This window comes from Hypanus sabinus, unplaced genomic scaffold (assembly GCF_030144855.1).
Source record: "Hypanus sabinus isolate sHypSab1 unplaced genomic scaffold, sHypSab1.hap1 scaffold_634, whole genome shotgun sequence".
Lineage (NCBI taxonomy): Eukaryota > Metazoa > Chordata > Chondrichthyes > Myliobatiformes > Dasyatidae > Hypanus > Hypanus sabinus.
Window position 1 is genome coordinate 122,808 of NW_026781490.1, and position 23,125 is coordinate 145,932.

General features: G+C 44.6%; 1 protein-coding gene across 9 annotated transcripts; it reads right to left on the reverse strand.

The window, feature by feature from the left end:
- Positions 1-1,453: 1,453 nt before the first annotated feature.
- On the reverse strand, positions 1,454-22,639 carry LOC132389705 (gastrula zinc finger protein XlCGF8.2DB-like). 9 transcript variants are annotated; one of them, XM_059962270.1, is made up of 5 exons: positions 22,477-22,639; positions 19,716-19,886; positions 16,885-17,057; positions 7,339-7,410; positions 4,601-6,952 (listed from the first exon to the last, which is right to left on the reverse strand). In XM_059962270.1, the coding sequence occupies exon 5, from the start codon at positions 6,797-6,799 to the stop codon at positions 5,702-5,704; it is 1,098 nt and encodes a 365-aa protein (XP_059818253.1). In that variant the 5' UTR covers positions 6,800-6,952; positions 7,339-7,410; positions 16,885-17,057; positions 19,716-19,886; positions 22,477-22,639; the 3' UTR covers positions 4,601-5,701. The 9 variants fall into 9 exon arrangements, 5 of the variants coding, with proteins under 5 accessions (XP_059818253.1, XP_059818251.1, XP_059818252.1 ...); XM_059962268.1 differs by having other exon boundaries at positions 16,885-17,061; XR_009510648.1 differs by lacking the exons at positions 4,601-6,952; positions 19,716-19,886 and adding an exon at positions 2,209-4,570 and having other exon boundaries at positions 16,885-17,061.
- Positions 22,640-23,125: the final 486 nt, after the last annotated feature.

Here is a 23,125-nt window from a genome sequence, read left to right on the forward strand (position 1 = left end):
GGAGAGGTGATCTGATAGACGTGTATAAGATGATGAGAGGTATTGATCGTGTGGACAGTCAGAGGCTTTTTCCCAGGGCTGAAATAGTTGCCACAAGAGGACAGGTTTAAGTTGCTGGGGAGTAGGTATAAAGGAGATGTCAAGGGTAAGTGTTTCACACAGAGAGTGGTGAGTGTGTGGAATGGGCTGCCGGCAACGACGGTGGAGGCGGCTACAACAGGGTCTTTTAAGAAACTACTGGATAGGTACATGGAGCTTAGTGAAATAGAGGGCTATGGGTAAGCCCAGTAATTTCTAATGTCGGGACATGTTCCTCACAACTTGGTGGGCTGAAGGACCTGTATTGTGCTGTACGTCTTCTATGTTTTTCTGTTTACTTTTCTTTTACCCAATTTTTGTGGAATCAACAACCAGAGGGCACCGGTTTAAGGTGAGAGAGGATTGATTTAATAGTGATCCCGGGGGACAATTATTAATCCACTCTCCCTTCCGGTTCATTGTTTAACTAACACGATGAGTGCACTGTCAGGTTGGAGGAGAAACAACTCATATTACATCCGGGTAGTTTACAACCTGATGGCATGAACGTCGATGTCTTTAACAACTACCTCCACTTTTTCTTTTCATCAGCCCACACGCCCGTCTCTTCCATTCTGTCTCCCCACTTCTCTTTTCTCCACTGCGGATCAGCTCCCTCTGGTTCCTCTTTTACTTCCTTTTGTCCCATGGTCCGCTGTCTTATCGTATCAGATTCCTTCTTTTCAGCCCTTAGCATTTTCCACCTACCACCTCACAGCGTCTCGCTTCATCTCCCTCCTCCCCCACCCACTCACCTTCACTCTTATCTGGCTTCACCTATCACCTACCAGCTTGGACTCTTTCCAGTCCCCGCACCATCTTATTCCGGCTTCTCCCCACTTCCAGTCCTGATGAAGGGTCTCGGCAGGAAATCTCTGTTTTGCTTTATCCCCTCTATCGAAGCTACCGGACCTCCTGACTTCCTCCAACATTTTGTGTATGTTACTCTGCATCTCCCACATCTGCAGAATCTCATCGGGACAGAGTGCAGAAAGCAGAGACGACATCTGGTCTCTCTAATGTCGAGGAGGGCACACCCGCAAAACTGGAAACAGTAGATGACCCCAACAAGCACAATGTTGAAAAGTTGCCTCAAATGGAAGGACTGTTTAGGACCCTGACCAGTGGTGAGGAGAGTGGTTAGGTACATCTCTGGCACTTCATCTACTTGCAGTTGGCGTCCAGCCCCGACACCTCTTCTTATCGTGGTGATTTACCACAATAACAGGACCCCCTGATTTGCGGTGTTACGAACCCCGTAACTGGGTCACTTACCAGCAAAGATAGAGAGCTCCGTTGAAGTCTGATGGTACTATTTTTAACAGTATTTATTAGAAAAAAAACAAAAATAACATCAATACAAACATACAGATAATATACGTCGTCAACACTAAAACTAAAATTGCGGGTATAATAATAATCAATAAGAAATAGCTCTATCGTTGTCTAGGGGATAATGTATTGTCCGATGGAAATATAAAAGTCACTCAGTTCATTCAGGCTGCAGCCTTTGGTTGGAGTCAAGAGAGAGATTTTTAGAAACTTGCCTGCTTTTCCTTTTTATGATTTCGATCCGACGAGAGTTCCGTTGGTGTAGCCAGTCCTTTAGCTAAGCCGTTCTTCCGTGGTAAGGCCGCCAATCCCAGGCAAGGGAAAGGACGCACGCGAGCCCCACCGGCTGTCGCTATTAAACGCTATCACGGGATTCCTAGCGTTTCTCCTGGTGCGTCTGAAGGGGTTGTTCCCCAGACCCTCTTTTATCCTTACTCACGGGGATTCAAATGTCAATCAGGTTGGGATGATGCAATCCCTCAACCAGCCCACTCTGGTCATTCCCTGAGGTCTTCAATGAATAGTACAGTACTCAATACACAATTCCGTCTCCAAGAGACAATGGCCGTTATCCGTGGCTTTGTCTTGTGGAGGCCAGGACACATTCCAAACCGTGTGTATTCTGGACGTCTCTCTCTCATTTCCTGGGTCCCAGACCCGAATTAATAGCGATCTTGCGATTCTCAATAATGAGGGGGCTACTTTGTACCCTTCGGCCCCTCAGAGTTGTGGCACTTTCGTAACAGTGGACTCCATTGTCACCAGGTGGCGCTCTGCCGCAATAACGCTGAGAGACAAAAAAGTGACGCTTCAGCCTGCTGAAATGTTTATTCAAGATTCAGGGTTGTTTAATTCCATTTCCAGCAGACACATGTAAATGAGGTCGAAATAATTATTACTCCGGTTCCAATGCAACACAGAAACACAACAGTAACAACATATAGCCACGGCTTATATACTGTGCACGGATTGATGGTATGTTCATAAAGTGATGCTCGGCATAGGATGCCTGCATTTAAGATGACAGACAGGAAACGATTAAGCAGAGGTGTTTGGTGTTGCGGAAGGGTGGGTTAGAGGATAGAGCTATTTATCAGCTTTACTGCTTGGGAAAAGTAGCTGTCCCGGAGGCTGGTAGTCCTGGTGAGGACGCTGCTTATCTACCCCCGATGGGAGTGAGACAAATAGTCCATGAGTGGGATGGGTGACGGTAGAGTGTGAAAATTAGATTGGTGCTTGATCTCAAGAGAGGGAATTTGGAAAATACCAATGAGATGCCTTTCAGAACAGATTGGGATTGTGCAGCCGGCTGGTGGCGTAGTGGCATCAGTGGCAGGAGGTCCTGAGTTCGAATCCAGCCGGCACCCTTGCATGCTCTACATCCATGCTGGTTTAAGAGCTGATGATCTCTTAAAAAATATCTCACCCGGCAGAAGGCAAATACAACAATGAGAAGCCATTGCTGTAACTAGCCTCGCACACGATTTCCCAATACGTCAGAGGAAATCGCCCGCTAAATTGAAAATCCCGGATGTGACCTACCTTTCCTTTGCAATTGTGCCCACTGCGGAAAAGTTAATTCTGGAATGAACCAAATTTGATTGGGGAGCTTTTGGTAAAGGGAGCAGGTGATAATGATAATATCATGACTGAATTCACCCTTCACTTTGAGAGGGGAAAGGTAAAACAAGATGCATCATTATTAGTGGAGTGAGGGGAACTACAGAGGCACTGGAGAAGAGCTTACCAAAATTGATTGGAAGGCTACACTGGCAGGGATGATGGCAGAATAGCAATGGCAGGAGTTGATCCACTTGACACCCTCAGGGTTGAAGAGAAACACATCATATTCCAACTGCATAGCTCCAACCTGAAGGCATGAATATCGATTTCTCCTTCCATTAAAAAAAATCACAGCCCATTGCCTTTCCTTCTACTTACTCCTGAGTAACGTGACATTGCACATTCTGACCACTGACATCTGGGACTTCCATACTCCTGCCAGTGTCTTCCAAAGAGTACGATACTTATTCAGTTCATCAGCCATCACCTTTCACCCTCTCCCCATTATTCCCTCTCCAGCATCATTCTCCAGTGGCTTGATATCCATTTCTGTTTCACTTTTACATTATATGTACCTGAAATTAAAAATGGTATCCTCTTTAATATTACTGGCTAGCTCACCTAAGTATTCCATCTTTTCCTTCTTAATGATTTTAGTTGCATTCTGTTCATTTTTAAAACTTCCCAATTCTCTAACTGCCTGGTGACTTTTGTTCTGTGCCCTCTTTCGTCTTTATGTTGTCTTTGGTTTCTCTTAGCAGCTACGGTTTTGTCACCTTACCTTTAGAATACTACTTCCTCTTTGTGATGTGTATATCCCGTCACTTCCAGAAATTCCAGCCATTGCTGCTTTGTTTTCATCCCTGCCCGTGTTCTTTCCAAATCAATTTTGACCAAATTTTCTCTCAGGCCTCTCAAATTATATTTTTATTCATATCTGACATTAGTTTCTCCTTCTCTAATGTCGGGGTGAATTTGATCATATTAAGATCACTTGTCCCAAAGGGTTCCTTGAAATTAAGTGACCTAATTAATTCCGGTTTGTTACATCACCCAATCCAGAATAGCTGATCCCCAAGTGGGCTCAACCACGAGCTGCTCTAAAAAAGCATCTTGTAGGCAATCTAGGAATTCCTCCTCTTGAGACCAACACCATCCTGATTTTCCTAATCACCTGCATGACAATCCCCCATGAATATTGTAACATTGCTCTTTTGGCACTCATTTTCTATCTCTCATTGTAAATTGTGGACCACATGATGTTTTGGGGCCACTATACAATTCCATTCAAGGATTTTTTTGTACATTTGCTGTTCCTTATTTCTACCCACAGATTCTACACTACCCAACCCTATGGCCTCCTCTTATCTAATGATTTTATTTAATATTTTACCAACAGAGCCACACAACCCCACTACTGGCTTGTTATTTCACTAAACATATAAATATCTGGGAAACAGGAGAACCTGCAGATGCAAGAAATCAAGAGAAATTCACACAAAGTGCTGGAGAAGTTCAGCAGGTCAGGCAGCATTTATGGATGGGAATCAACATTTCCGGCCATGACCCTTCTTTGGGACTCGTGATAACAACGTATCTGGAAAATCAACAAGCAAAAACAACAGAATGTAGTGCAATATTGGGAAAACCTTTGACAAAATTTATTTCAAGGCTTTAAAAAACTGTGGAACAGAGCTCTATGCTCAACAAATACAACAAAGGCAATAAACACTTCCATCAATACCGACATTGACTTTTTTTAATGAAAATATCTTAGTCCCATTTCAATCAGTAAATTTTACAAAGATAAGTAAGAACAGAAATGACAAGTTTAGAAAAGACTACTTACACTCAAACCCACCTAGATTAACACTTCCTTGGACAGAAGGAGGAAGAGGAATAACGCACATGAGAAAAAATAATCACATAAGACCATAAGACAAAGGAGCAGAGTTGGCCATTCGGCCCATCGAGTCTGCTGCACAATTTCATCATGAGTGGATCCAATCTGCCCTTCAGTCCCATTCCCCCACCTTCTCACCATAACCTTGGATGCCCTGACTACTCAGATACCTATCAATCTCTGCATTAAACACATCCAATGACTTGGCCTCCACTGCTGCCCGTGGCAACAAATTCCACAGATCCATCACCCTCTGACAAAAAAAATTCTCTGATTCTCTGTTCTGAATGGGTCCCCTGCAAACCACAAGTCATGCCCTCTTGTACTAGACTCCCCCAGTCACTCTCGAAATTGCATTCAGCAATGGGGATGCATTCAGCCTGCAGCTTATTGAAACTTTCTCCCCAATGTGAACCCGGTCATGTGTTACAAGGTTAGATTATTGAGTGAATCCCTTCCCATATTCACAACAGGTGAATGGCCCCTCCCCAGTGGAACATAATGATGCAGCCTTGGTGGAGACGGTTGAGAGAATCTCTCCCCAAAGTCTGAGCAGACGATCAGTGGTGTGAACTCGCTGGTGTTCTAATAGATGAGATGATCGTGTGAAAGCCTTCCCACATTCACAGGTCGACGGCCTTTCCCCAGTGGATCTCACTGGTGTGCCTGCAGATCAGATGACTGAGTGAATCCCTTCTCACTATCTGAGAGGGTGAAATCCCTCTCTGCAGTGTGAACTGACTGGTGTGAAACTAGGTGAGATGATGTGGTGAATCCCTTCCCACAGTCTGAGCAGGTGAACAGCCTCTCCCCCGTGTGAACTCGCTAGTGACTCTGTAGGTTGAATGATCGAGTGAATCCTTTCCCACAGTCTGGGCAGGTGAACAGCTTCTCCCCAGTGTGAACTTGCTGGTGTCTCTGTAGGTTAGATGACTGAGTGAATCTCTTCCCACAGACTGAACAGATGTAATCCCTCACTGCAGTGTGAACTGACTGGTGAGTCACCAGGTGAGATGATGTGGTGAATCGCTTCCCACAGTCTGAGCAGGTGAACGGCCGCTCCCCAGTGTGAACTAACTGGTGTGCTTGTAGGCTACCTAACTGTGTGAATCCCTTTCCACAGTCTGAGCAAGTGAACGGCTTCTCCCCAGTGTGAACTCGCTGGTGTGTCTGTAGGTTGGATGACTGAGTGAATGTCTTTCCACAGAATGAGCAGGTGAATGGCTTCTCCCCAGTGTGAACTGACTGGTGTCTCTGTAGGTGAGATGCCTGAGTGAATCCCTTCCCACAGTCTGAGCAAGTGAACAGCCACTCCCCAGTGTGAACTCGCTGGTGACTCTGTAGGTTGAATGATCGAGTGAATCCCTTCCCACAGTCTGAGCAGGTGAACAGCTTCTCTCCAGTGTGAACTTGCTGGTGTCTCTGTAGGTTAGATGACCGAGTGAATGTCTTCCCACAGACTGAGCAGGTGAAATCTCTCACTGCAGTGTGAACTGACTGGTGAATCAGTAGGTGAGATGATGTGGTGAATCCCTTCCCACAGACTGAGCAGGTGAATGGCCTCTCCCCAGTGTGAACTCTCTGATGTACCTTCAGTTCAGATGACTGAGTGAATCCCTTCCCACAGTCCGAACAGGTAAACGGCCGCTCCCTGGTGAGAACTCGCTTGTGAGCCATTAGGACAGATGACCGAGTGAATCCTTCCCCCACAAATTCAACAGATGACCAGCCTCTGCCCAGTGTGAACTGACTGGAGTGTCCACAGGTGGGAAGACTGACTGAATCCCTTCTCACACACAGCACAGGTGAATGGCCTTGCCAGTGTAAACTTGCTGACATACATTCAGTTGAAATGACTGACTGAATCCATTCCCACTGTCTGAGCAGATGAATGGTTTCCCCCCTGATTAGAATGATGGACATGCCAGTAAGTCAGATGACAGAGTGAATCCCTCCCCACAGTTTGAGCAGAAAGGATGATCGAGTGAATCCCTTGCTCCATTTCTTAAATATCTGGACAGAGACAGCAAAACTGTATTTGAGATTTCAGTAGACAAATTTCTTGTCATTTGTAACCTGTAAAAAGATTTTAAAAATCCATCAGTGGGTGTAGAATAACATTTCAGATGAGATCACTTGAGTTGTCAAGGTATGATCTGACATCACACTGTTACAGTGAGGTTCAATCCAAGTTGGATGGAGAAATCATCTTCTAACTGGGCAGAGTGCTGGTATCTGCAATGAGCATTGAATGCTCTGATGTTCTTCCTGTCTCTATAAGAATGGGGCATTTTTTCCATCTCCAATCTGTGACCTGCCTCAGTTTGACTCTCTCCATTGGCATTATTCCCTGTTCCCACTGAGCTGCATGGGTGCCTGGCCCCACAGTAACTGAAACACTCTCACACAAATAGCCAGCAGTGCATTCCACACACCCACCACTCTCTGTGTAAAAAACTTACCTCTGACATCCCCTCGGTATCTATTTCCAAGCACCTTAAAACTAATGTCCACTCGTGTTAGCCATTTCAGACCTGGGGAAAAAAAAACTCTGGCTATCCACACGATCAATGCCCCTCATCATCTTATACACCTGAAAACGGCTCGAAACATAAACAAGGAAAGTGTACACTGGTTTGAGGATTTCTTAGAAGTACACAACATTATGAGGGTATAGATAGGATAAATGCAAGCAGCTTTTTCCACTGAGGTTGTGTGGGATGACAACCAGAGGTCATGGGTAAGTGGGGAAGGTGAAAATTTAATGGGAACATGTGGAAAAGCTCTTCACTGGTCATGACAGTGTGGAATGAGATGAATATAAGTAGTGAAAATCAGCTCAGTTTCACCAGTTAAAGGAAGCTTGGATGGGACCCTGGGTGGTAGGAGTATGGAGGGTGATGGTCCCGGTGCAGGTAGTTGCATTAGACTGCTTAAATGTTTTTTGGCATTGTCTAGATGGGCCAAATATCCTGGTTCTGGACTGAACTTCTCCATGTTTCTGTGATAGAGATGCTGGCCAAACTTGTTTGGAAGGGAAAAGGTAGGAGTGACAACGGAACAGCAATGGCTGGAGATTCTGGAGCAATTCGGGAGCTGAGTGATCGATACATCCCAATGAAGTGGAAGCATTGGAAAGGCAGGAGGACATATCCGTGACTGAAATGAGAAGCCAAAGCCAACATAAAAGCCAAAGAGTGGGCAAACAAAAGAGCAAAGACTATTGGGAAGCTTTTAGAAACCAACAGCAGACAACTTTAAAAAAAAGCCACATGAGCTCAGGGTGTGGAGTCCTGATATTGTCATCATTAATGGGTCTTGGTAGCACCCAACAGTCTGAAGCATTTGGAGGAACAAAATATCCGGGGCCTCAATATCTCTTGAAAAGCAAGGTTCCCTGCACCTGTAACTTTTCAACTTTTATTTTGGCAGGCACATACAAACCCCACACCCTCAAAATTTTACTTCTGAAGGCCTTCCACTTACAAGAACTGTGTTGCCAGGAACGAGCCTGTTCCAAACCACACTTGTCAGATGTTTCTGATACCATCAAAATTGATCTTTCTCCAATTTAGAATCTCAACCCATGGTCCAGACCTCTCTTTTTCCATATTTACTTTGAATTTCATGGCATTATGAACACAAATTCTGTCACCAGCCCTGGATCATTTCCTAACAGCTTATTGTACACTTCTATATCAGAAATTCCACGTACTGATTAAGGGCACATTTGACAAACTTTACCCCATCTAGTCCTTTTACAATATGGGAGTCCAGTCTATATATGTAAAGTTAGAATCACTTACTGAATCAACCTTTGTTTATTGGCATTGTCTGCAATCTCTCTACAAAGTTGTTCCTCTAAATCCCTCAGATTGTTGGGAGCAACCAAATTCCAATAATGGCTACAGTATCATAATTCCCTGTCCTGAGCTCATCTGGCTTTCCTACGAGGCTTCTTGCATTATGATATACACAGCTCAGCACATTCATCGCACCATGCTCAACCATTTGATTGCTGACTCTATCTGAGGTCTGAACAACATCTGACTGGTGTCAAGATAACAAACTCTCCCACATTGTCACATAAACAAAGGAGCTGATTGTGGATTACAGGAGGACTGGAGACAGGCTAACCCCTGTTGACATCAATGGATCTGGGGTTAAGAAGGTGAACAGCTTTAAATTTGTCAGCATAAACATCACCAAGGATCTCACATTGTCTGTACATACTGGCTGTGTTGTGAAAAGAGCACAGCAGCACCTCTTTCACCTCAGATAGTTGAAGAAGTTGGGGACGGGGACCCGAAATCCTAAGGACTTTCTACAGGGACACAATTGAGAGCATCCTGACTGGCTGCATCACTGCCTGGTATGGGAACTGTGCTTCCATTAATCGCAGGAAACTGCAGAGAGTGGTGCAGACACCCCAGCGCATCTGTAGATGTGAACTTTCCACTATTCAGGACATTTACAGGGACAAGTGTGTCAAAAGGCCCAAAGGATATCGGGGGCCAAATTCACCACAACCACAAACTGTTCCTGCTGCTACCATCCAGGAAACGGTACCACAGAAAAAGGACCAACAGGTTCTGGGTCATCATCTTCTACTAGGCCATCAAACTGATTAATTCATGCTGATACAATTGCATTTCAATGTTATACTGACTGTCCTATGTACAAACTAACTATTATAAGTTACTATTAATTACACATTGCACATTTTGGTGAAGATGTAATGTAAAGATTTCTACTCCTCATGTGCAGCAAGGATGTATCGAATAAAGTCAATTCAATTCAATTCACCCTCTCCACTATCTGTTCTGTCATTCTGGCTCCCATTTCCCCAGCAACTTATTTTAACCACATCACACTCTCCACCCACACTAGCACTAGCAAGCCTTACCACTAGGATATCAGTCCCCTCCTGTTCTGTTCCCCTAACTAATGAATTTACTATCACCCCTTTGACTTTTCTCTGTCAGGTAATCTACCCTCCCCACCCCAACAGTTTCTAAAGTGTTCCACCTGTTGTTGTGTGGGATGACAACAAGAGTTCTCTGTGATGGCTATTTAACTTTATTCCGCTTCCTGACTCTCGCCCAGTTTTCTGTGTCCTGCACCTTGTGTGTAACTCACCTTTCTTCATGTCATATCTATCTCCTGCTCCAACTCCTGGATGATCCGGAATTCATCCATTTCCAGTTCCAACTCCTTAAAGTGCAGGGTTACAAGCTGCAGCTGGATGCACACCTTGTAGGTGGGGGCATAAGGGACACTGGAGGTCTCCCCACTTTCCCACAATGTCCCCCCTAATTTGTAATGACCAGTGTGCACATAAATCATGTACCGTGCATTTTTTTGCCCAGTGACATGTGCACAGTGAATTTTATACAGAGAGGTAATCATTTTCACAGCGAGCAAATCACTGTCGATAAATACTTTGATATCCCCCGGGTTTGATGGAATTCATCTGCACTCTCACACAAACTATGTAGCAGGCCTGTAACGAGTAATGAAGAATCATCTCACCAGAGCTTTTGCACATTGTTCATATGTGGTTTGCTTGCTAAATTATGCTTTAAAAAGTCAGGTTTGCAAAGATTACTCCAAGTCTTTCCACTTGCAAATTCTCCAGCACCTCTTGCATTGTCACAATAGACAATAGGTGCAGAAGTAGACCATTCGGCCCCTCAAGTCTGCACCGCCATTCTGAGATCATGGCTGATCATTCACTATCAATACCCAGTCCCTGCTTTGTCCCCATATCCCTTGATTCCCCTATCCATCAGATATCTATCTAGCTCCTTCTTGAAAGCATCCAGAGAATTGGCCTCCACCGTCTTTTGAGGCAGTGCATTCCAGACCCCCACAACTCTCTGGGAGAAGAAGTTTTTCCTTAACTCTGTCCTAAATGACCTACCCCTAATTCTCAAACCATGCCCTCTGGTACTGGACTGTCCCAGCATCTGGAACATATTTCCTGCCTCTATCTTGTCCAATCCCTTAATAATCTTATATGTTTCAATCAGATCCCCTCTCAATCTCCTCAATTCCAGCGTGTACAAGCCCAATCTCTCCAATCTCTCTGCGTAAGACAGCCCTGCCATCCCAGGAATCAACCTAGTGAATCTACTCTGCACTTCCTCAATTGCCAGAATGTCCTTCCTTAAACCTGGAGACCAAAACTGTACACAATATTCCAGGTGTGGTCTCACCAGGGCCATGTACAAATGCAAAAGGACATCCTTGCTCTTGTACTCAATTCCCCTTGTAATAAAGGCCAACATTCCATTTGCCCTCTTCACTGTCTGTTGCATTTTCTCATTCACCTTCATTGACCTACGAACTAGGACTCCTAGGTCTCTTTGCATTTCTCCTTTACCTAACTCTACACCGTTCAGACAATACTCTGCCCTCTTGTTCCTGCTTCCAAAGTGGATAACTTCACATTTGTTCGCATTGAATGACATCTGCCAAGTATCTGCCCACTCACACAGCCTATCCAAGTCTCCCTGTATTCTCCTAACGTCCTCTTCGCATGTCACACTGCCGCCCAGTTTAGTATCGTCAGCAAACTTGCTGATATAGTTTTCCATGCCCTCATCTAAATCGTTGACATAAATCGTAAAGAGCTGTGGTCCCAATACAGAGCCCTGTGGTACCCCACTAGTCACCTCCAGCCAGTCCGAGAAACACCCATTCACTGCTACCCTTTGCTTTCTATCTGCCAACCAGTTTTCTATCCATGTTGAAACCCTGCCCCCAATGCCATGAGCTCTGATTTCACTCACCAATCTCCTATGTGGCACCTTATCGAATGCCTTCTGAAAATCTAGGTACACAACATCCACTGGCTTACCCTCGTCTAACATCCTTGTTACACCCTCAAAAAACTCCAACAGATTAGTCAAGCATGATTTGCCCTTGGTAAATCCATGCTGGCTCAGCCTAATCCTATTACTGCCATCAAGATGTGCCACTATTTCATCCTTAATAATGGACTCAAGCATCTTCCCCACGACTGACGTTAGGCTAACAGGGCGATAGTTCTCCATTTTCTCCTTCCCTCCCTTCTTGAAAAGTGGGATAACATTAGCCACTCTCCAATCTTCAGGAACTGATCCTGAATCTAAGGAACATTGGAAAATGATTACCAATGCATCCACAATTTCCTGAGCCACCTCTTTTAGAACCCTCGGATGCAGACCATCTGGACTCGGGGATTTATTAACCTTCAGTCCTACCAGTCTACTCATCACAGTTTCTTTCCTAATGTCAATCTGTCCCCTCTGATATTCCTCTGATATCTTATGACCATGGCCCATCCATACATCTGGGAGATTGCTTGTGTCCTCCCTGGTGAAGATAGATCTAAAGTACGCATTAAATTCTGTTGCCATTTCCCTGTTTCCCATAACAATTTCTCCCAATTCATTCTTCAATACACACAGGTAACACCAGTTTCTATATTGGACATAAATATTTCCCCTGAACCCTCCTGAGGAATTGAGGATATATAAAAAAAAACCTATGTAACCTATGTAATCTCTGGCTAAAAGAATAATTGGGACTAAATATGAATATTTGAACCAAAGTAAACACTGTCTTCAGTGGTTAGCTAAGGCAGGCTCATTGCCAGTTCTCTGTGGCTTGCAGAGAGACACACTGAGAGCTGATAACATTGTATACTGTACCGTTGTTAGTTGATACCATTATACATTCTACCCTCATTTGAGTAAGGGGCGGAGGACTCACTGATAAGGACAGGAATGAACATCTGTTTGTAATTAAGTCAGGGCTTTGCAAAGGGAATAAGTGGACAGTACATCCATCCATAATTAAAACCTCAATATAACAAACTCTGTTATCTAAGTAATTAAGATTTGCAGCAACACACTTGGTGGGCATACCAGTTCAAATAACATCTTGAAATAGTGATGCATGGGGTGTACTGTGTATAAATATACGGCTGTAACCTAAGTCAGTCGACTTGTCAGATAGTGGAAGTGCTTACGTGCCTTCCCTGTGACAACTGGGGCTCAAACTCCTGCAGGAGAATGTGCAATAAACTGTGGTGTCGATAAGAAGCTTGTATCTCAAGTTTTATTCAGATTCAGCTTTAACATTTGGCATCATGATCAGGATCTCTATCTACAGAGCACTGAGAAGATGGGCTGAGTAAGCAGCTGAACCACTCTGGGGACTGTGGGGACTGACCGGGAGCCCAATAGGTATTTTAAATTTGTCGCTCACTGTTAGTTCCTTTGGATGTATGGTGCCTTGCCCAAGGCTGATCACATACCTTGACAGGATCGGGAAAAAAATCTGTCGGGAGACTAGTATAAGGTAGGCAAAAATTTTACCAAGTGGGCAGGAGGCAGTATTGGATAAAGTTTACTAAGTGGCCAGGAGGCGGTACTGGGTAAACTTTACTAAGTGGGCAGGAAGTAGACATGTCAGGTAAATTCATCAATTGAGCAGGAGGTGCCTGCTGGGTAAATTTATCTGATTGTTAATTGAGCTGGAGGCTTTGTGCCTGATAAATTACTTAGAGATAATCGGTTAATTGCAGTCGATTGATACGAGTGTGCCAGGAGCAGCCCGACACAATTTTGTGTGAGAGTTTTCTGGACAAGGAAAATGATTTTCAAATGTTCAGTGCAGCACTGAGTAAGAAATTGGGGAACAAAATGTGGCCTCGGATGGGTGGGGGGGGGAGCCTGGGTTATTACCTCATGAGAACAAGCAGTAAATCTGATATGGAAAAAGAACTGAGGAAAGAAGTGGAAATCGTTGAAAAGGAAATGGAAGGAAAAGGCAGATGTAAAATGGAAGTTTGCCAGCTATGCCACTGATGGCCTACTGGCTTCAGAATTGGACTTTGAGGCGAGAGGTCTCGAGTTCGAATCCAGCTGACTCCCTTGCACACTTTCATCCGTGCTGGGTTAGAGCTGGTGATCTCTTAAACAAAACAACTCACCCAGCAGAAGGCAATGGCAAACTACTGCTGTAACTTGCCTTGTACATGATTTCCCAACACCGCACAGCGGCGTGGAAGGAAATCCTCGGCTAACTGGAAAAAGCTCCGGATGTGACATACGTTTAAAGTGGAACAGTATATTATCAGCAAGTTGGAGGAATAATGGAATGGGATAGAGGTATGTACTGCAGAAGGAATTCCAAAGGTTGGGAGCCGCTAAAAGTGGAGCGTGAATGGCTGGATGTGACTTGTGGCCTGCTACGGCAGTTTCACAGGAGACCAAGCCTTTAAACTGGGGGGACAAATACCCATTATTAATGACTTACTGCTCCAATGCTTACCAACTAAGTTAGCCAACATTATTAATACAAATAATATGGATTGGCCTGACAATGACCGAAATCGAATGTGACGTGCTTCGACATATTTTTGGGACCCAACTTTCGAATCCCGATCAACCCCGAAGGAAACTAATATTCTCCTGTTTGATTCTTACTAAGAGAGAGAGGGGGGCAGAACTATTTGACTATGCAGCATGTTTACACTTGTTCACAGCTTGTGTTTATATAGCTCACAGTTTGTTTTATTTAAGCAAGGACAGTCACAAACACAGTCAGCCAGAGAGAAAGAAAGAAGATGGAAGGTTCGAAACAAAGGGCCTAGTGGCCAAAGGCCACTGTTTGGACTCTCCTATGCCCACAAGGTGTGTTGACTATTGATCCAGCGTGTACTGAATGTGTGATTGTCACTTTGATCCATAGGAGTGGATCTGTTGGTTTGGGAGTATCCTGTGAAGACCACTTGTGCTAACCCTTGCCTGGGCGTGGTAATTCACTTGAAGAGGTACCCTTGTGACCAATCACTGTTGGTGATAATTCGTATAATCCATATGGGGATGTTGTTGGAGTATCTCGCGGCTACCACTTTTGTTAACCCTTAGCCGGATTCGGGTGTGTTATGTGGTAACCACTTGTGAGAAGGGATATTCTGTGGAAATCACTGTCGGTAATACTTTGTGTGTTGGATCTGGATTGGGAGTACCTTGTGGAATCTACCTGTGCGTCAACCCTTGCTTGTGTGGTAGTTCCTTCTGAAGACAGTACGCCTGTGATAAGCTGCTTCTGGTGATAATTTGTATGTAGATTTAGAACGACGACGGATAGAACCTACAGCGACTGTTAACCTGTCATTTATTCCATGGCTGAACTGAACTTTCATAGTTCACCATCTCAAGACTTTAAGCTTGGTATTCCCTGAGCTCAAAGGTTTGGGAGTTATATTTACACGTATGTGTACTCATAACACTTTTTAACTTTTGATTATTTTGCTTAATTTGTTATATTATAAGTAGATACGAATAAAGAGAGTGGTTTTAACATCAAAACCAGACTCCAGGTGTGGTCTATAGCTGCTGGTTCATTTAAACCAATTGGGTACGTAACAGTGCTGCTCGTGTTTATGTCTTTAAGAGGGCTCACCCCAGCGCCCAGGGGCCCCCATGTTAACACCTTTCTGTCTCTCTGTCACACCTATGCCAAGCAGGTAGAACCAGGGGCCTGCTGGGTTTGTGCTGAAATTCCTCGGTATGATAAAAGTATGATTCAAATGTCAGTAATCCTGCTCAACTAGAGTGAGGAACTATCTGCCTGGGCTTTTTCAAATAACACCCGGGGAAGAGAGTGAGGAACTGTGGTCCAGTCTGTGATGACCGTGGCTGTCAGTGTTTTGAGGGATGGTGTCTCAGGGCCCCACCAAACGGAACTTCCTATGCTGGGAAACATGAATCCTGGCCATATCTGCAGGAGCCCAGCAGCCGAGAGGAATAACTGAGACTGAGCGATTTTTGATGATAGTTTTTCTCTCCTATGGAGTAGCCAGAAATTCATGAGGGATAATCAATTTGGCTATAAGAACTTCAGGAGCTGGCCACAAGGCTGCAGGGGCCCTGTGACAGAAACACAGGCCCAAGTAACAGAAACATCCATTGAAATGATTGCAATCTGGCAAACAGTCGTACAGAATCGTACGACTTTAGATTTTATCCCAGCTGATAAAGGGGGAACCTGTGCTATTATTGACACAGAATGCTGCACCTGCATCCCTGATGAGTCTACTAACGTTACATCCCTCTCCGAGCACACTGCAAAGGAGTGACAGCATCAAGAAAGTAGGGCAGGATTTACACGGGTTCACCAAAGGGTTGAAATGGTGATCTTCAAAGGACTGTAAGGTAATATGTGGGGCAAAGTCCTAATCCTATGTCCTAAAAGTTGTACATATCATTGTTATAATTACTGATGTATGTTGTTTTTCCCCACTGAGAAGTCAAAGCTGTACTCAGTTGCTTTCTCTGTAAAAAAGTTACTGCTTTGTTGATCATGTAATGATCTAAAGAAAGGAATGATAAAGTATGTAAAAGGGTTAGCACTTGGTTAAACTATAACAGCCTGTTTTTCTGAAAGAAACTGCTGATGATCAACAGATGTACTAAGCCATGCTGAGCCATATTTCTTTTTGAGGGTAGCGAGCTACGGTTTCAGGATGCTTATCTCCTTGTGCACTCATGTGTAGAGATAGGACAGCGTCAGTCTGTTCTGTGTGTGTGAGCCATTATGACTATTTTGTAATTTGTCTTTAGGGGCTGTCACAGTAAATAACTTTGGCTCCATCCGGTCTTGTGTGGGGGAGTATCTGGACAGATACATCTAATGTGTAAGGGGAATTGGTGGATAGGGTGGGAGCTTTCACAGTCTGTTCCTGTCTGAGTGACTAACTGAGTAAGCCCCGGGTGCTTGGAACAAAGAGTTTGTACTTTATCCGGATTCGACTTCCACTGAATGGGAGTGGTTTTAAAGGGCTGGGCTGCTGGAAGCACATTACCAGACCGGGACTGATTGCAACTGGGTCTGACAGAAGCATAACTGGTTCTTCTGGGGACATTCAGTCTCACTCCAGCTATTTCCTACCTTCCCTTGTACAGGTACGTAATGTCCAAAGGACGTGTTTATGAGTAAATGAGACTCACCAAACTTTCTCCTGACTGAATCACTGGGAAATCTGAGTCTCTTGATGAAAAGTTGTTCTCTCCAGTTGCTGTTCTCAGTCCTCGGGCCAATTCACTTGTTGCTGTTCCCTAGTCTTCAGCTGTGGTTTGCTTCCAGTGGGGGTTTTTCTTCAAATAAACTTCTCACCGCATGTCTAACTTTAACCAGAGAGATAATGAAGTATGTTAACATTAAAAAGGAGAACCAAACATTTCTGCTCAATGTTACTAAGAACAAAACTCACTGAAATTTAAATGATGAATGCAGATATAATGATCTCAGTGAACAATCTTTTATTGTCCCTCACACATCACAAAATGATATGGGATAAGAAGGAGCCATCATTCAGTCAGGAACAGAATTATGTGATTTGATCCATCTAGTCCGCCCTACCATTTACCATGGCTGATTTTTATTCCAACACCATGTTCCTGCCTTCCTCCCGTAATCCTGAGCTACTCACCAATCATGAATATATTAATTTGTGTCATAAATATACAAAATGGCAGCCTCAACCAACCTCTGCGGCAACAAATTCCACAGATCAGACATCTCTTAGCCAAAAAATTCTTCTCATCTCAGTTTTAAAGGGAAGCATCTTCATTCTGAGACAGTGCTGTCAGATCACAGACTCTGCGTCTAATGGAAACATCCTCTCCATGTCCACTGTATCCAGGCTTTTCAGCATTCGGAAGGTTTGCTTAACCATACATCCCCCCACCACCCCCACCGTCCCTCTGAACTCCATTGAGCACAGGTTCAGAACCATCAAATGCTCCTCATACATAACATCGATTATTCCTGAGATTATTTTTGTAAACCATGTTAGCAGCAATTGTACTGAACACATTTCCAGGAATAAGAGATAAATTGATACCAGGATAATTTACAGGGTAAGTTGAGATTTCTTTATTTTTCTACTAGCACAGAATGTGCCATTTCCATTTCCAGGTTAATTTCAGGAAATATAAACCATTCCAAGGTAAATGTAATAAAAAGAAACTAGAATTATCAGAAATTCTCAGCAGGTAAGGAACAGCTTTGGGAGAGGAACAAACTTTACAATTCAGGGTAATAATGTTTTGTCAGAATGACTTCAAGCATTTTCAGTTTTTATTGCAGATCTCCAGCAACTTGGGATTCTGCCTGATTTCCACCGAGTGACAGACAGAAGACAGTGAGGGGGGGATTTCGAAGAACAGTTTGAACACCAAACTCAGGGTCTATCTCTACTGTTGTAAACACGGAACAGCCCATTTACTCACAGCCTCTCCCTGTGAGGATGGAATGGGAACATCCTCTCCTCAGACTGGCAGTCATTGCTTCCAAAGGAATTCCAGAAACAAACATCTGATCCCAGACCAGAAATACTCACTCAACACCTCACAAGCCCAAGCAGCTCAATCCCTGGGTCCACTTTACCTGGATCAAAAACTGATATCTCAGGACCCAACATCACAGGCTCACACAGCTTAATCTGCCACTCACCGACCCTGAGAGTCTCACACTTTGTTCCCACATCTCACACTGGGTAGTTTAATCCAGGATTTCCCCACAACCAATGTCCAGCTGCTCGAAGAAGGACATCCATCCAGCCCCTTCTGTAGAAGCACTAACCAAAGTCAAATCCAAAACACCGACAGTTCCATATGGCTGGAACACTGATCACAGGACTAGAGCCAAACAAAACCCTCCCAGTACTCTTTGCTGACTGTAATATGATGAAGTGTGTCAGGCAGTCACAGTTCACAAAATAGCACTCCCACACCAATGCACAACAGAACTGGTACCTGATGAACCTCTGGTTTTCCAGCTGACAAGAACTGATTCTGGAAATAACTCAGCGAGGCCGAAGGTGTAAAAGAATACCTCACAATGAAGACAAGAATGATTGCCGATATATATCATTGAAGAGGTGTGATACAGGGTGGACCAAGGTTGACCCAGATGGTTGATGCATGTCACTGATGTTGGTGGGAGAGAGACTGGACAGAGGTTGAACAAGATGGGCAGGGAATGAGCAGATAGAATGAGGTGGAGAAGAAATCAAGGACGATCAATTATGGTTCTCCAGCAATACACAGATACTGAATTAATAGTACTCACTACTGTATAAAGGATCTTAAAATGACAAAGTTAGAACAAACAACAAGAACTTTGCCATATATACTTTGAACCCTCACCAAATTGTTATCAACACACCATAGAAAGTTTCCCATTCAGACACTTCATGCTTTTCATGGTAACTGCTCTGCCCGTGACTGCGAGGAACAGCAGAGACCTTTGGTCCAGATCAGCACTTCACAGAAACCATTCTCACACTAGACTTCCCAGTCCCTCAGGAAAGCAGGTAGTGAAATCAAAGATCCCTACAACCTGGGGCATTCTCCTTCCTCACCCACCAGCCAAAAAGCTCAAAGACAAATGCGAGGAGGCTCAGGAAGTGAGACAAGTTGGGGGAAGTTAACGGGACTCAGTGGCCAACATCAGATTCCCCAACACAACATGGAGGAAGCATCACCTCACATCCGGGGACTCTGACCGCACACCACATGATCTTGAGTCACAAACCAGAGGGCGGGGTAGATCTGTGTTAAACAGCCTCATGTGACCTGTTGGTGGGTCTCCCATTTCAACTCTGTGGAAATAAACTGCCTGGGCTCCTGGTTTGGATCGTTCAATGCAGATTGAGTGACATCTACTTATTTTTGAAGAGCCCAGATAATTGGAAAATAAATGAGTAATTGGCCCTCAGTTCAGCACTCATGGCTAACATTGGATCTCCCCACTCGGGATCGGTCTCAATACTCACTGATGGGAAAACGATATCTTCGGCCCGCAGACTGTGATCTGATCCCGGGCTTCCTGACCTAGGAGGGGAGGACCCTTTCCCAATCCCGCAGACAATCCGCTTCAGTACTGAGCAGAAAGGAAAACACCACCCAACCGGAGACAGTGAGCATGCGCGAAGAGTTAGTTACATCTGTGGATAAATGGGAGGGGCAAACAGGATCACGTGACTGGTGGGGTCCCCCCCCCCCCCAGGCAGAGAGTCCAGCTACCCACCACTTCTGTGGAAAGAGACAAACTTGCCGCTCAGATCTCCTCTCACCTTAAATGTATTAGACATTTCAACCCCCAGGAAAAATATATTATCTGTCCACACAGATTCATAATCAGGTTTATTATCACTGGCGTGTGGTGTAAACTTTGTTAACTTTGCAGCAGCATTTCAATGCATGACATAATATAGAAGAAAAAGAAAACACAAAATAAAATAATAAGAATTACAGTATATGTATATCTGGGACCATTGCTCATCGTGATTGTTATAAATGACTTGGATGAGGAAGTGAAGCGATGTGTTAGTAAATTTGCTGATGACACAAATGTTGGGGGTGTTGCGGATAGTGTGGAGGGCTGTCAGAGGTCACAGTAGGATACCGAAAGGATGCAAAACTGGGCTGAGAAGTTGCAAATGGATTTCAATCTGGATAAGTTTGAAGTTGTTCAATTTATTAGGTCAAATATGATGGCAGAATATAGCATTAATGGTAAGCCTCTTCACAGTGTGGAGGATCAGCGGGATCTTGGAGTCTGAGTCCAGAGGACACTCAAACCTACTAAGCAGGTTGACTCTGTGGTTAAGACGACAAATGGTGCATTGACCTTTATTAATCGTGGAATTGAGTTTAGGAGCCGAGAGGTTTTGTTGCAGCTATATAGGACCCTGGTCACACTCCACTGTGCTCAATTCTGGTCACCTCACTACAGGAAGAATGTGGAAACCTTAGAAAGGGTGCAGAGGCACGTTACAAGGATGTTGCCTGGATTGGGGAGCATACCTTATGAGAATAGGTTGAGTGAACTCGGCCTTTTCTCCTTGGAGCGACAGAGGATGAGAGGTGACCTGATAGAAGTATATAAGTTTATGAGAGGAATTGATCATGTGGATAGTCAGAGGCCTTTTCCCAGCGCTGAATTGGTTACCACAAGAGGGCACAGGTTTAAGTTGCTGGGGAGTACGTACAGAGGAGATATCAGGGGTGAGTTTTTTTTTTGCCAGAGATTGGTGGGGAGTGGTGTAATGGGCTGCCGGCAATGTTTATGGAAGTGGGCATAATAGGGTCTTTTCGGAGATTTTTGGATAGGAACCTGGCGGCACTGGAGAAAAACTAACTTAGAAAAATAGAGGGCAATGGGTAACTATAGTAATTTCTAAGTTAGGGACATGTCAGCACGACTTTGTGGGCCAAAGGGCCTGTACTGTTCTGTAGGGTTTCTATTGTTCTATGAATAAATTAAAAATCATGCAAAAAGCAGAAATATTATATATTTATATTGAGGTCGTGTTCAAGGGTTCAATGCCCATTTGGCTATCAGATGGCAGAGGGGAAGAAACTGTTCCTGTATCACTCAGTGTGTGCCTTCAGGCTTCTGTACCTCTCTCTCTCTTTGATGGTAACTTTGAGAAAAGGGCAGCCCTGGGTGCTGGAGTTCGTTAATAATGGACGCTGCCTTTCTGAGACACTGCTTCTAATCCTTTGGTAATCTTATAAACGTCTATTCAGTCTCACACCAGCCGGCACGTCTCCAGAGAAAACAACTCAAGTTTGTCCAACCTCTCGTTATAGCTCAGGCCCTCTATTCCAGGCAGTGTCCTGGTAAACCTCTTCTGCGCCCTCTCCAAAGCCCCGACATGCTTCAGAGAACGAGAGCGACCACAAATGTATGAAACACTCCAGATGTGGCCTAATTAATCTTATAAAGCTGCAACACAACTTCCAGACTTTTGAACACAATGATAAAGAGAACCACACCATTTGCCTTCTTAATCTGTGCAGATCAATCTGTGCGGTCGCTTTCAGGGAGCGATGATCTCGGACTCCAAGACCCCTCTGATCATCAACACTATTCAGGGTCTTGCATTTAACAGTGTACTGTCTCTTTACATTCCACCGACCGAGCTGCGAAGATGATCATCACTAATCAAATCTCACTGAGATTTCTCAGGACCTGTTGAATTTATTGCCAAGTGCACAAGCAGGGGAAGGTACAGGTACAGAGAAACACTGACTTGTAGCAGCATCACAGACAAGTATATTCAGATAACACACGGAACACAAATTATACGATTCTCTGTCAGTAACAGTATAGAAATATGTTTACGTCATCCTGCTAATAGGACCAGAACAACAGGGGCTGAGCGGCGGCTCATCTCAGAGACCTTGTGAGACCTTCACACCGAACCGACCCCGGCAGATTCTGTGAAGGAAGCGAGGCGAGGCCGCCAGTCCGGGAAAGTTCATCCCCTCCCCCTTCAGGTTTCACCGATCACCTTCTGTTTCTCTCTCCCTTCCCCACCCCCACCTCCAGTCCTGCCGAAGGGTTTCGGCCGGTTATGTCGACTGTACTCATCTCCTAGATGCTGCCCGGCCTGCTGAGTTCCTCCAGCATTTTGTGCGCGTTGCTCGCAATTCCAGCAACTGCAGATTTTCTTTGTTTGAGTTCAGGAAAGTTAACTCACTACCCAACGTCAGAACTCCCCGATCGGAACTGGCTTCAATACTCACCGAAGGAAAATTGTTGGTGTTGCCCCGCAGAGAATAATCCGTCTCCGGCTCCCCGTCCAAGGGGGCGAGAACCTACTCCCCATCCCGATCTCACCACCGACCCGGTTTCACAAAGAACGAAAAAACAGCACTGCCAAGCCCGGGAATGTGAGCATGCGCAATGTGCTAATTGCGTCATCAGGCGGTGGGCGGGGCCTCGGAAACAAACCCGAAGATGCTTCCGATCTGCGGTAAAACGGGATCACGTGACGAGTGGAGGGTCTCTCAAGTCACCCGTTGACTGTTCCTCGCCCTTCACACCCTGCCCTTCCCACCGCCGCATTTTCCACATTATTTTATTATTTCCCTATATTATTTCCAAATTTAAACCAGATACGTATTTAGTTTTTCCCACCATATCTTCCCCGGTCCCGTTCCCTCCAGCCCCAAGTCACAGAGCGCTCAGAGTTAGAGTTTCGATTCCCATCCCAGTCAGAAACTGAACTCAGACCCAAACCGGAAGTGTGCAGGTTTCATTTAAATCAGTCTATGTCAGTAAACACTAATTTCTATTCACATTCCTCCGGCCTCACTGATCAGGAACACTGAATCATTAAGTGAGAAACAGCAGCAGGAGGCCATTCAGCCCTTCTAACCATCAACAAAATGG